General features: G+C 36.1%; 1 protein-coding gene across 16 annotated transcripts in view; it reads right to left on the reverse strand.

Annotated features, from left to right (window-relative positions):
• The window catches only part of PPFIA2 (PTPRF interacting protein alpha 2), a 494134-nt gene that overhangs the window by 108641 nt on the left and 369674 nt on the right, over positions 1-15819 (reverse strand). For all 16 annotated transcript variants that reach the window (XM_047740329.1, XM_047740328.1, XM_047740334.1 and 13 more), the window contains 3 exons: positions 13831-14052; positions 2359-2505; positions 1225-1359 (listed from right to left, as the gene is read on the reverse strand). In XM_047740329.1, coding sequence (XP_047596285.1) covers positions 1225-1359; positions 2359-2505; positions 13831-14052 — 504 coding nt within the window. The remainder of the gene's footprint in view (positions 1-1224; positions 1360-2358; positions 2506-13830; positions 14053-15819) is intronic.

Below are 15819 nucleotides of genomic sequence, written 5' to 3' on the forward strand. Positions count from 1 at the left end.
GCTCAGTTGGTTAAGCATCCAACTCTTGGTTTTGGCTCAGGTCATGATCTCGTGGTCCTGAGATCAAGCCCCATGTCAGGGTCTGTCCTAAACTGAACATGGAGCCTGCTTAGGATTCTCTTTCTTTTCCCTCTGCCCCTCATCCCTGCTTTCTCTATCTCAAATAAATAAATAATTCTAATATGTGTGTATATTTTTGAACTGATATTGAAAGTCAAACATGCGGGACGCCTGGGTGGCTCAGTTGGTTAAGCAGCTGCCTTCGGCTCAGGTCATGATCCCAGCGTCCTGGGATCGAGTCCCACATCGGGCTCCTTGCTCAGCAGGGAGCCTCCTTCTCCCTCTGCCTCTGCCTGCCATTCTGTCTGCCTGTGCTCGCTCTCTCTCCCTCTCTCTCTCTGACAAATAAATAAATAAAATCTTTAAAAAAAAAAAAAAGAAAGTCAAACATGCTTTTAGTGAGCAAATCAAAACTTTCATTGTAGCGACATAGACATACACTCTGAAACAATGTCCATCTCCATTTGACTGTGAAAGTTTAGGATAGTCATTTTAACATTATAATCTTGCAAAATTCTAAAATATGCAGAAAACTGTAGACTCTAACAGCCATACCATGGCAGATAATTTTGAACCCCACTCAGATTATTACTGAATTTAATTGGTTCAGAAGAAACTGTATTAAAATAGCCTTTACTGACTTCAGAATTTAGATTTCTACAAATCTAACTTCCAATTTCTAACAAATTTTTTCATACTATAGTCAGAATGCAATAAACTGCTTATGATATTTCCTACATTTTTAATACCAATTTATGTTAAGTCTATTAAATAATCATGGCCTATCTATATACATATTAAATATCATCATTACTTGTTATATTTGGTGATTATTCTAATTTACAAATATTATCATGGAAAATCAACTACAAGGATGTGATATTTTATATTTACTACTGTTTAAATAGGCAGCGGTATCATCACATTCATATGTAAATCGTTCATGGCATCGTAAATAAGATATATAATATGATAAATTAATCTAACCAATAAACCCAATATGGTAGATTAAATTAACTTGAATTTCATAAAACCTAAAGAAAATCTATAGATTCCATTTGGCTTACCAGTACTCTAAGACTCTAAGAACTAAGTACTAGTACTGTATGACTAAGTCTAGTTCTCTAAGAACATGTAGGTTGACTAAATGCCTTATTGCAGTACCTTTGTCAGGGCTGCAATTCTCTGAGCCAGCTCAGCTTCTACTTCAGGTAAGGTCTCAGCTTTTCTCATGGTCTGCTGCAACTTTTGCTCAGCCAGCTCAAGACGCTCTTGTAATTGTCTGTTTTTCTCTTCCATCTGAAATAGGGATGGGAAAAGAGATACTTACAGAGAAACTGTGATGGTAACAAATCCCAGCCACCAGGGGCTTTGGGTTTCAGCCATTATTCGCAATTTAAAATCATCCACTACTACCACACCTGCTGTGCAAAGAGATGACTCTATTCGTACTTTCATATATTGCTTAATCACATTCCTCAATAAAATTCAGCACTTTAAAAAACAGAAAAGCTCTTACCAATGGCAGCAAAAAGAAAAAAAGTTACTATTGAGTATAAACTTGGACAGATGGATTATAACTTAATACTAAGACTTCAGATATACCATGATAGCATAATACTGAAAATTATAGTATTAACCGGTGGAGAGAGGGAATGCAGCACAGTGGTTAAGTGTCCAGTCTGTAGAGATAGGTTTGACAAAACTTTTTTCTCTAAAATACTAGAAAATAAATATTTTAGGCTTTGTGTATTATTTGGTCTCTGTTTCAACTACTTAAATCTACTATTGTAGCACAAAAACAGTCGTAGATTGGTGAAATAAATGAGTATGGCTGCTTCAACAAAACCTTATTTGTAAAACAGAGCCATAGTTTTGGCACATGGGCCATCGTTTGTCCACTCCTGCTCTAAAGTCAAATAGACTTAGACCTCTGTAATAACTCTGGCAATTACCAAATGTGTGACCTTGGAAAAGTTTTCATGTCTCTGAACCTTAGTGCCTCAGTATAATTGTGCTTACTTCACAGGTGATGGTTATATTTAAGTGAGATAATACATGTTAACCGTTTAGCACTTTCTGGCTCATGTTTAGATCCAAAGTAATTATTAATCATTATTTTTATTAAGACAAATATATAAATTACATGCTGAAAATTACATCTGTCTAGTCAGTTCTATTCTAAGTTTTAGAGAATGGTTGATTGCCAAGAAATACCTTATTTTATTTACTCCATGTTTTGTGAGAATGATTAGAACACACATGGACCAGAACAAAACCAAGGTAGAGATACTCAACCTGCCGTAGGATGGCTTCTTTATTTGCTAACTCATTTTCTAGTTTATCATTCATATCATGTATGGAGGTAGATTCTCTCTGAGCACTGAGGTAACGCTTCTCAAGGGTTGTGATTCTTTCTTCCATATCTTCCTTCTGTGCCATGGCCTACAATTAAAATAAGAAATTAATTAAAATCAGATTTTCAGAGAGTTTAATGTATTGCCTTGTTATTTAAATAAAATAGTAAGATTTAAAAGCTACTGTTTTCCTGAAGTAATATTCATTCCTTTCTTTGCAAGGAAGGTATGCAAGACTTCATGTGAATTTTCCCAATAATCCTTACATCCTGGGTTAACGAAAAGTTTCCTTCTCTGAGAATGCAGTGGAGTACAAGAAACCACCTACTGTGGAACTGACATTCTTAGAAAAGCACTGACAGGTAAATTAGCTCATTATACAGTAGAGGTAAGTATTATTATGGGTAGAGTTGTAAGCCATAAAGGTGAAATGGTGGCTACTGTTCCACACTGCAAAGCAATCTTCAACTAAGGATAACCAATATCATCAGTACTCTTATCTTCAGATATAAATAAGAGTAACTCAATGGTTAAAAAAAGAGGTCCAAAATAAAAAGTAAATTTGAATCATATTTGCAAATGAATCAACCAATTGACTTTGAACCTTAACTGTTTTCCTTGCATATATATTCTAATTAAAAAAAAAGAATTTAAAGAACTCAGTGAACACAAAACTCTAGGGAAAAATCAACTACCAATGCAAATGGAGAAAATCTTGGCATTAATGATATTCTAAACAATTTTTAAACTATTTAATTCATAGATAATATGGATAAAATTTTATCTTCCTAACAGCTTATATGAAAATTTATTAGTAGGGAGATAACCTTTTTATTTTTTATTTTTTTAATTTAATTTAATTTTTCAGTGTTGCAAGATACATTGTTTATGCACCACAACCAGTGCTCCATGCAATATGCACCCTCCTTAATACCCACCACCAGGCTCACCTATGCCCCCACCCTCCTCCCCTCCAGATCTTTTTAAAAAAGATATTAAGAAGGGTCAGCTGAAGAAGTGAGCCTCATGGAAAAACTGAGAGCTTTTCCCCAAAGGTCAGGAACATGACAGGGATGCCCACTCTCATCACTTTTGTTCAACATAGTACTGGAAGTCCTAGCCTCAGCAATCAGACAACAAAAAGAAATAAAAAGCTTACAAATTGGCAAAGAAGTCAAACTCTCACTCTTCACAGGTGACATGATACTTTATGTGGAAAACCCAAAAGACCACCTCAAAATTGCCAGAACTCATACGGAATTCAGCAATGTGGTAGGATATAAAATCAATGCAGAGAAATTAGTGGCATTTCTATACACTAAAAATGAGACAGAAGAAAGAGAAATTAAGGAATTGATCCCATTTACAGTTGCACCAAAAAACATAAGATACCTAGGAATAAACCTAACCAAAGACATAAATGATATGTACTCTAAAAACTACAGAACGCTTATGAAAGAAATTGAAGAAGATGCAAAAAACATTCTATGCTCATGAATTGAAAGAATAAATGTCGTTAAAATGTCTACACTACCCAGAGGAATCTATACATTCAATGCAAACCTTATCAAAATACCATCAATATTTTTCACAGAGGTGGAACAAATAATCCTAAAACGTGTATGGAACTAGAAAAGACCCTGAATAGCCAAAGGAATGTTGAAAAAGAAAGCCAAAGCTGGTGGCCTCACAATTCCAGACTTCAAGCTCTATTACAAAGCTGTAATCATCAAGAAAGTCTGGTACTAGCACAAAAACAGACCAATAGATCAAAGGACAGAATAGAGAGCCCAGAAATGGACCCTCAACTCTATGGTCAACTAATCTTTGACAAGTAGGAAAGAATATCCAATGGAAAAAAGATAGTCTCTTCAACAAATGGTGTTGGGAACACTGGACAGCCACATGCAGAAGAATGAAACTGGACCATTTTCTTATACCATACACAAAGATAAACTCAAAATAGATGAGATTAATGGGTGCCTGGGTGGCTCAGTGGGTTAAAGCCTCTGCCGTCAGCTCAGGTCATGATCCCAGGGTCCTGGGATCGAGCCCCACATCAGGCTCTCTGCTCAGCAGGGAGCCTGCTTTCTCCTCTCTCTCTCTCTCTGCCTGCCTCTCTGCCTACTTGTGATCTCTATCTGTCAAATTAATAAATAAAATCTTGGAAAAAAAATAGATGAGATTAAGAACTAAATGTAAGACAGGAACCCATCAAAATCCTAGAGGAGAACACAAGCAGCAATGTCTTTGATTTCGGCCACAGCAAACTCTTGCTAGACATGTCTCCAAAGGCAAGGGAAACAAAAGCAAAAATGAACTACTGGGTTTTCATCCAGATGAAAAGCTTTTACACAGCAAAGGAAACAATTAACAAACCTAAAAGGCAACCTACAGAAATGGAGAAGATATTCACAAATGACATATCAGATAAAGGGCTAGTATCCAAAATGTATAAAGAACTTATCAAACTTAACACCCAAGCAACAAAAAATCCAGTTACAAAATGGGCAGAAGACACAAACAGACATTTCTCCAAAGAAGACATACAAATGGCTAACAAACACATGAAAAAATTTCCAACATCACTCGGCATCAGGGAAATACAATCAAAACCACAATGAGGTAACACCTCACACCTGTCATAGCGGATAAAATTAACAAGTCAACAAACAATAAATGTTGGTGAGGATGTGGAGAAAGGGGAACTCTCCTCCTACACTGTTGGTGGGAATGCAAACTGTTATAGCCACTCTGGATAACAGTATGAAGGTTCCTCAAGAAGCTAAAAGTAGAGTACTATGGACCAGTGATTGGACGACTAGGTATTTATCCCCAAAGATACAAATGTAGTGATCTGAAGGAGCACCTGTACCCCAATGTTTATAGCAGCAATGTCCACAATAGCCAAACTATGGAAAGAGCTCAGATGCCCATCGACAGATGAATGGATAAAGAAGATGTGGTATATATGTACAATGGGATATTATTCAGCCATCAGAAAGGTTGAAATCTTATCATTTACACTGAAGTGGATGGAACTGGAGGATATTATGCTGAGTGAAATAAGTCAATCAGAGAAAGACAATTACCATATAGTTTCATGCATTTGAGGAATATAAGCAGAATCTGGAGGAAGGGGGGGGTGGGAAATGGAATGGGAGGAAATCAGAGAGGGAGACAAACCATGAGAGACTCTTTTAACTATGGGAAAGAAACTGAAGCTTGTTGGAGGGGAGGTGGGTAGGGAGATGAGATAACTGGGTAATGGGCATTAAGGAGGGCACCTGACTGATGAGTACTCGGTGTTTATACGCAAATGAGGAATTACTGAATTCTACATCTGAAAATAATGATGTTCTATCTGTTGGCTAATTGAATTTAAATTAAAAAAAAAAAGGTGAACTTCATGGGCCCACTGTGGTTTCCTGATAATTTGAGGAGCTTCTTTGCATAAGGAGCCTAAAATTGATGTGATCATGGTGGCTTCCATGTATTACTACCCAAATTTCTTTCATCAGTCGTCCTAGTCAGTTCTTTTGGTCCTCTCCTTTGGGACCCAGCACCTCCTGCCACATGCACAGAGCAGATAAATTTTCTTTCATTTTTCCAGAAGAAACAGAAGCCCGTAAATGGATATCCTTCAATGTCTTGGTCTTCCCTCACCATCAACTGGAAAGAACCACATGCACAAATCATTAACTTCTAGCTTTCAGTTTAGAAAGGTGTTCCACCCTCTCTCAAAGTTTAATTGCTATTTGTGCTCTAGGTTTTTTTTTTTTTTTAAGATTTTATTTATTTATTTGACAGACCGAGATCACAAGTAGGCAGAGAGGCAGGCAGAGAGAGAGAGGAAGGGAAGCAGGCGCCCTGCTGAGCAGAGAGCCCGATGCGGGGCTCTATCCCAGGACCCTGGGATCATGACCTGAGCCGAAGGCAGCGGCCTTAACCCACTGAGCCACCCAGGCGCCCCTGTGCTCTAGGTTTTATAGATTTTATAGATTTTTTTTTCTGCTTTCAGGATCTTGATCACTTTTTGTCTTAGATTTTCAAAATGATAGTAGAAGTAAATCCTACAACTGTAGCAGAAGCAATGAGTCAGGCTTATAGATAAGCTTGTACAGGCCAGAGGTGGATGGCAGAAGAAAAAGGAATGATTCAAAGAAAATAAGAAAAAGAATGATAAATTATCTGCTTGACCACTGACCATAACTGAATTGAAATTATGGAATTTACTAATCTGGTAGAGTGGGTGGGAAGATACAAGCCATAGTTTTAAAAAACTTGATCATATTAATATATCAAGTACTTAATAAAATCCTAGAAAAACAAAAAGCTTCACAACAATAGGAAATGGTATCATAGGAAACCACCACTTGGATTACTTGTGAGAACTATTTACATAGCCATAATAATAGTGATACTAAATGTGATTTTGAGGTAACTGTAGTGGAAGGATGTGGGGGAAGAGAAAGGAAGGGAGAGAATAAAAGAGCTAAAATCCTCATTTAATAGCAAGGCATAGATTAAATAAGAGAGAAAACAGCACTATACAGTAATAGCTAAAGGACTGCAGTTAAGAATCTCAGGCAGGTAAGATGGGAAGTGGGCAGGTGCTCTGTATGTACGTGTGTGTTTGTGTGTATGTGTTTAGATTCGTACCCTCTTAAATTATTATTTGACATTGAAAAATTGTGTATACATAAAAATTAAAAGCAATTAAGAACAATATTTCTGCCATGAAACCCATCATGCCTGCCTGCCCACAAATCAGATTTTCTTCTTGGAATCATCCTTGAAATCTTCACCCTAACTCCCCACTTAATAGCCTAACCTGTATCTTGCTATTGGTCTTTCTCCTGCTTCCACATTCTCTCACTTGCTGACCAAGACAGAATATTAAATGCCAGTCTGATCATACTGCTTCTTGGCTTAAATACCTTTATATGTTCACCCCACTCCACCCCAAACCCCATCCCCCCAACTTCAGTGAAAATATGAGCTATAAAGCTTGGAAAACAAATGGCTTCATGACCTGACACTTCTATTTCTAGGTACTGGAAAGAGCAGCATACCCCCCACACCCCTAAAAAAATTCATGTCCACTTAGGATCTGTGAATGTGACCTTATTTGTAAATAGGATTTTACAGGTGTAATCAAGTTAAGATGGTATTACATAAGATTACGGTAGACCATAAATTCAATGACTGTTATTCTTATAAAGAGAGGCAGATTTGAAGACACACAGACATAAAGAGGAAAAAATGCAAAGTTAAGAGAGAAGCTGACTAGAGTTACACAGCTATCAGCCAAGAACACAGGATTGCCAGCAACCACCAGAGACTAGAAGAGGCAAAGAAGGATTCTTCACTAGAGTCTTTAGAGGGCATATGGTTCTGCTGACACCTTGACTTCAGACTTGGAGCTTCCAGAACTGTGAAAGAATAAATTACTGTTGTTTTGAGCCACGCAATTTGTGATAATTTGTTACAGGAGTCCTAAGAAACTAATACACACTGTGACTTCATTTCCACCTGGAATGCATTTTTATTACCTTCTTCTGGGTCCCACTGACCTTCAAGATCCAACTAAAGATTACTTGGTTATTATATTAATATTAAAGATCAGATGTCTGAAATTCAATTAATCCAACAATTTGGCAAAAATTACCCAGACTAATTTTTTCAACATTATCTACACATCTCTAGATTTTAGCTAACGCAAACAAAAGCTACTATTTGAAAAGCTTTTATTTTAAATTTTGACTTCTTCAATTCTATAATATTATTTTTTTAGCTCACTGAGTGTAGAGTTTATCATCTTAGAGGATTCTTTCAGAGTACTGTATTCTGTTAATTCCATTTTCACAAAGAATTCTGGGAATATTATGTCGATTTTATAGCCCAAAAAGAAAATTCTGAATCTATCCTACATATATAAACTTCTAACTAAATAACAATAGCAATAAATTCAGTTAAAGACATATACAGGTTTCCTGAGAACGTGAGCACTGGAGTAGCACATACTAGCTCCAAATCCCAGTTTTTGCTATTCATTAACTCAGTTACCATGGAAATATGTTGATTATCTTTTCCATAATTCACCTTTTTTCTTTCTTTTTTTCTTTTGGTTTGCTTGCTTCTTTGTTTTGTTTTCTGTTTTTGTATGGGATATTAATCCTTACCCCATAACATTGTTGTGATACTATATTTTAAGTGCCTTGTGTGACCTTATGAATAATACACACTCCATAAATAATAGCTGCTTTTTTATTATTAATTACTACTGTGCCTCTAATTAGCTGATCTGACTCTATAGCATACATTGCATGCAGAAGTCATTGTACAGACTTTGCTACTGCATTTTTGATTCAGTGATTCATGTGGGAGATTCAATTTTTAACTGCAAGCTGTGTTGCCAAAAATAAATTTTGAATTTACAAGTCAGAGAAATATCTTTTCCCTGCATGTCACTTGGAAATTCTAAAAAAGGAAGCTTTTTCTAGTCTCTAAAAACTGCTGCCTAAAAGGAGAAAAACAGTGTAAAGATTCAATTATCTCTTGACCTGAAGTTTGTGTACAAAATGGATTTTACTGTATCAAATAAATATAGCTCTATAGTAATGTAGATCCATGTTTTGGACAATAGAAAAGACAAAATTGATATGTATTTAATCACTAAGGAATTTTTAAAGAACTCTTAAGGGACGCCTGGGTGGCTCAGTTGGTTAAGCAGCTGCCTTTGGCTCAGGTCATGATCCCAGCGTCCTGGGATCGAGTCCCACATCGGGCTCCTTGCTCATCAGGGAGCCTGCTTCTCCCTCTGCCTCTGCCTGCCATTCTGTCTGCCTGTGCTTGCTCTCTCTCCCTCTCTCTCTCTGACAAATAAATAAATAAATAAAATCTTTAAAGAACTCTTAACAAGAAGTTGGAAAGATAAGCTGGTTTAATTCACAAAACAATATATCATTTAAATACATCATAGAAAATTCTAATTCTTTGCATATCTATATCTTTAATAAAATATTATTATCCAATACCCAATTAGTAGCTATCTTGTTTAAAAAGTGGAGAGCGAGGGGTGCCTGGGTGGCTCCATTGGCTAAACACTGCTTTTCACTCAGGTGGGGAGCCTCCTCTCTCTCTGTAGCTCCCTCTGCTTGTGCTCTCTCCCTCTCTCTCTGTTAAATAAATAAAATCTTAAAAAAAAAAAAGAGTGGAGAGCTAAGTGCTATAAGATTATCCACATTTTCTAATAATGTGAACTATACTTAGCTTTAATCCAGATCCTTACTCTTATAGGTCACATTCAATTTAAGGAGCAAATAAGACAAAACTTCAAACAAAAGTAAATTTTAAATAGATTTATTTCTTGACAAAGAATAATGTCAAGGGGCGCCTGGGTGGCTCAGTGGGTTAGGCCGCTGCCTTCGGCTCAGGTCATGATCTCAGGGTCCTGGGATCGAGCCCCGCATCGGGCTCTCTGCTCGGCGGGGAGCCTGCTTCCCTCTCTCTCTCTCTCTCTCTGCCTGCCTCTCTGTCTACTTGTGATCTCTCTCTGTCAAATAAATAAATAAAATCTTTAAAAAAAAAAAGAATAATGTCAAAATATATTCTAAAGCCATTAATGAAATATATTTACACAATTCATTTTAGATATATTAGGCTGTCCTCACATGTAAAGAAAATGCACTCAGTTTTTAATTATATTGTCCACTTTTCCTATTTCCTATTTTCCTTAATTAATTCAACAAACATGCATTGCTTATAGAAGACATACATACTGTGTTAGCAACACTATAGGGATAGCCAAAAGAATCACTTTTTTATTCTCCTACTAAAAAAAGCTGCAATTTAGTAGACCTTGTGTGTCCATCCCCAAGAGTACATTATCAGTCAGGAAAATAAAAGCAGAGGCTGGAGTTTTGAGTATAAGTGATACCTTTTTAAAGTACATGATTTTCACATATTATTTATTGGAAAGAAAGAGCAAAAAGATTGATTATTTGGGGGCAGTTATAGTGTAGCTGCATTTTTTATGCTAGTGTTATCACTGATAATTGATTCTATTTTGTTCATTTTGGAAGCTGCTCAGTGGAAGAAGCACAAGTTTTGAAGCTGGGCTAATTCTGTGTCTTCCCGATGTTGGGGGGTTGGAAGGAGTGGGGTGCTGGGGAAGGCAGTGCATATGCCTTTGACAAGTCACTTTACCTCACTTGAGAAAAATGGGGATAATGACAATTACCTTCTGGATAGGAACAATGTAAGAGATTAGAGAAATTAAATGTAATACACCGATAATGTTTTCACGGTTGATCCTTAAGAAATTCCTAGCAGCAAACTAGGGCCTTGTGGCCTGTGACCTGAACCTTTTTGGAAATATTCTATCTGGCCTTGACAGTGTCCTTAACACACACACACACACACACACACACACACACACACACACTACACATGATATATCCAGAAAGGCAGACAGAGTATAGGTTCCTTGTCCAGGTCTCATTAACTCTACCACTTCCTATGTTGCATGTTTCCTGCCCAATATGTCATATATTTATACTGCTGGCCTGACTCTTGAAACATTTGTTTGTGACCACCCTTAAGAAGTGAATGATGAAGGATATTCTTTCCTCATGAATATCTTCCAAAATATAACTATTTAAAAATTTTAGAGCTGATAAGACTCATTGTATTTTAAAAGAATTCCATGTGAAAGCTGAACACCTTACCAACTAGAAATGTTCCTCATAAAAGAGCACCAGCATCATATGATTGATATTTTCCATCTGACTTAGTTCTTTGTTACCTACATCCAAAGACTATTAGAACTAAGGGGTTATTTTTACATAAACAATAAGAAAGGGGAGCTGGAGATATGGGGCTCTACCGGTGACACTGGATTAGATAAACATGAAGAGAGAAGGTAGGAGAGGAGTGCTAGAGGGAAGGAAAACAGCTAAATCTCTGGGACCAAGACAAAGAAGAAACCAGAAAGAGCAAGAGCTCAAGAAATAGCCTTGATGCTTTACTAACCAGAAATCTTAGTGTTTCCAGACAGGGATATAGAAGAGTGGCAAACCTTCAGCTATTTTATAAATTCTCTAACTTTGACTTGTGGGAGGGACTAAAAATGAGAGACGTATCTTTCGATGATCAACTCATACAAAGGTATAGAGAGCACAGTATCATCATTTGTGTGGGAGTAGAACAGTTCTGCCACTTCCTAGATCACCTATCTTTTTCTAAGACAGTAGACATTGTTTTAGTACACAGTCTAATCTCATCTGTGCCATTTGATATTTATATCAAACACCTGTAAATATCCATTCTCTCAACAAAGAGTTTTTGAATGCCTATTATATACCCAGTAGTTGTGTATGTGATTAAAATAGAGCAGCAAACAAAACAAAACAAAAAATCCCAGCCCTTATGAATCTTTATGTACAGTAAAAAGGGAGGTATATGACAAACAAGTAAGTCAGTAAAGTACATATTATGTCAGATGGCAGTAAGGGCTGTGAGATAAAACAAAGAAAATGAAAGAAGAGGGCGAGTGTATATGTGCAAATAACAATGTTAGGGAACATTTCACTGAGAAGAAAACATTTGAGCAGGAAGAAGGAAAAGAAAATGCAACAGTATAGATACGGCTACTTTAAGAGGCCATCTTGACTGAACAGAATGGGCTAAAATGAAAGAGTAGGAGATAATTTCAAAGAGGTCAGGAAGGTGGTAGTGGAGATCATACATGGCTTGTAAGCCACTGCAAGGACTTTGGTTTTGTTGTAAGTAGGGTACATGGTCACTGAAGCAGGAAATTAACTTGCACCGACTTACAGTGTAACAGATCACTCAGGCTGCCATGTTGAGTAGACTGAAGTGGGCCAAAAGCAGAAGGAGGACCAGTCACGAGAATATTGTAATAATCCAGTGAGAGATGATGGTTGTGTGGAATAAGGAAGAGCCATGAAGACTGTGAGAAGAGGTCACATTACTGATATATGTTGAAGCTGGAAATAATGGTTTTATGGCTGAATCAAATGCAGTGTTAGCGAAACAGAGGTACCAAGGACAGCTCCAAGGCTTTTGATCCAGATAACGATAATGGCCTTAGGGACACCTGGGAAGTGTAAGACTACAACTCTGGTTTAACGATAATAGCCTTAGGGACATCTGGGAAGTTTAAGACTACAAGAAAGTCTGGTTTCTTTGGGGTGGGAGGATAACAGGAAAATAGTCTTGAATATGTTAATTTTCCAGGCATCAGGCAATCAGGACATAGGATATGCTGGAGATATAAATTTAGAGTCATAAGGCAGTGGGTGGTTTTTGGAGCCATAAGACTGTATGAACTTAGCAGGGGAGTGAAGGTAGATTGAGAAGAGAAGGCACTGCAAGTCTAGGGAGAAGGAGAACCAACGAAGGAGCCTGAGATGAGGGTAGAAAGTAAAGATGGATGGAAATCAGAAGAGTAGAGGGTGCTTTTAGTCAAGTGAAGAATTACTACAGGGAGTGATAATTAGATCCAGTGCAGGGTTCAACAATGTGGAAGTTAGCAATGACTTTGTTAAGAAGTTTTGATGAGATGTTAGAAGCAAAGAATGTAAAATGTGCTCAAGAGGGAATGGGAAGAAAAGAACTGAATACATGCAGTAGAGTCAAATCCAATAACAACTAGTTAATTATATACAAAAAATATTTTACAAGATAAAAAATATGTAATTTAAAAGAATATGTAAAAATGAAAAAGGTGAAAAGTCACCAAATAAAATTTCCACAAATACAGATAATTTTCTTTTTAATTGAATAAAGTGAAAAGTGAAAGATTCTAAATATTTCACCTCAGCTGGTAAGGTGGTTAGGCAATGTTACAAATAAAACATCTCCTTGTACCTTTTTGCAGTAATTTTCAATACTCTATTAAACAGATGAGGTGATGTTATATCTTGGAAGGATCAAAGATTTAGAGAAAGAAAGGTCCCCACATTCACACAGATACATTCACATTCACAGACACAACACCAAAATAAAAGGGGGAAAATTTAAAGTAGTGATGTTGAGTATTCCCATATGCTAAGAGTGTAGCAATTCATTATTCATACCCATGTCTAAAATTATTTAAAATCAGCAGCTTAAAAATGCAAAAATTCATTACAAACTGTAGAAGTTTGTAATGAAAAAGTAACCCTGTCTGCGACTTGATACCAAATTTTCTTTTCATACATATTTAAAGGTTGATGAAGTAACTATTTTTGCTTTTGTGGACACCTTTTGAAACTAAGATAATGCATCCCAAATTATAGTCTCCTGAGAAGATGTAAAGATTATATGCCATTAGAGGAGATTTGGAGAAACCTTCTTAGAAGCAGCATTCAGAAGGCAAAGGCTGAAAGTGTTATGAATCACTTACCTCCCTAATGTCCCTTTGATATTTAGTGTTCATTTCTTCTGTTTTAATGAGATCCTTTCTTGCTGTCTCTGCTTCCTGTTCCACCTCCCCCACTCGGGAAGAAAGGGCTGCTAAACGTTCTTTCATTTGAGCCATTTCATAGTTTTGCTTTTCAAGCAATTCTTGTAGTTCGACTATTTGACTAGTTTCCTCAGTTGAATCTATAGAGCCATTGGATAAACGCTGCAGGAAACGAAAAAGAAATGGCACTTAGGATATTTTACATCTTTAATTTAAAATTCATGAACTTAAAGAAATGAAACTGATAGAGCTTTCACACTGAGAAACAAGAACTCTAACCAGTTCTGAAGGAAAACTAAGTTTCTAGGAAAACTCTTAATTGACATTAAATATAAAGGTAGATCCATAATTTTCAAATAGATTAGCAGATGCATTTGAACTAGAAGCTGTATATATATAATATGTATAATATATATTAATTTATATTCTATTATTATATTAATAAATAATATAACATAATATAATATACACTTATATTAATTGTATTATATTAATTATTTTATACATTGACATATAATATACACATATATACATACATATCACATTATATATATTAACTTAGCACAAAACACTGGTGTATCCTAAACATTTAATAAATGGCAATTATTTTATCAATTATATTCAGAATTTATTATAAACAATATTATACTTACATAAACAGTATATTACTAAGTAATAAGAAAAAAACAGAAATTACAATATTTTTATTCAAGATCCTGTGTGCATTTGCAAGTTTTATTTTCAATGACACTCAGAAAAAGAACTTACACACATTTTCCTTTTAAAGAAGGTTATTTCCAGTGTGAATCTGACCTAGCTGGAATAAAAGTATAACGTAAAACAGCCTTGATTTCTGTATTGCTAAGAATATAAAAGTCCTGAGTGCACACAACCCACAGGAAGGAGGCTTTAAAGGATTAAATACTTTGAGACTGATTTCTCCCCTTGCTGCCTAGAAACAGGGTGACCCATGTCTTCAGAAGCACGTCCTACAGCCCGGCTGCATTGGAGAAGCTTTGTGGTGAAGATAGTGCAACAACTGTGGAGAAATAGCACTAAAAGAAAAAGGGCACAACTAAGTCAAAATAAGAAAATGCTGATGCGCTTTGCTTTAATCTAAACGCAAATAACAAATACCAAATTAAAAAAAGATAAACATAAAAAAATAAGATGAGCGAAAGCAAAGAAAGTAGTTATTTTGCTGGAGTGCTTGTTTGGAAAACATGAATCTGATTTAACACAACAGATACAAGAAACAAATTGAAAATTATATAAATTTTGTGTTTTCTTTTTTCAATGAACTGAAGTATAGTTTTCAATGAACTGAAGTATAGTTGACAAGCAATGTTACATTAGTTTCAGGCGTACAACATAATGATTCAACAGCTCTATATGTTATATTCAACTGTGTTCTAAATTTTGTGTTTTCTTCTGCCCTATTCACTCCTGAGAATCAGTGGCTAAACCCAGAAACCCATAACTAACTGAACTGAGCTGTGCAGGAATACACAAGATGAACACATGCAGGTTCCTCAAACATCTAACACTACCTCAGTGCACCACATGCTTCGAGTCAAACCACGACCACTGTGTTATAACTTTCTGTCTTATTTCAGATACCCTTCCTTCCACCACTTCACATAATGCACGAACCTTAAAACACAACCAACACCCAATTTTCAGGTCTTTTTCCAAGTAAAAAGTCATATTTATAGTATTTATGCAATTCTCTTTTACCTATAAAACTGTGTTCCATTTTTATTAGTTTTCTACCTCTTTGTTTTATGTCATTGTTAAAGTTGTGACTCAAATCCCTATTCTTCCACAAGGCCGGTGTTTTTTATTGTGCAATTTTGCCTAGCTCGTAACTTGTAAGAATGCAAATGACATACTAGAGCAAAACTGACTAACTGCAAGAGAAAAGAGGGA

The sequence above is a fragment of the Lutra lutra genome, chromosome 8 (genome assembly GCF_902655055.1).
Source record: "Lutra lutra chromosome 8, mLutLut1.2, whole genome shotgun sequence".
NCBI classification, from domain to species: Eukaryota; Metazoa; Chordata; class Mammalia; order Carnivora; family Mustelidae; genus Lutra; species Lutra lutra.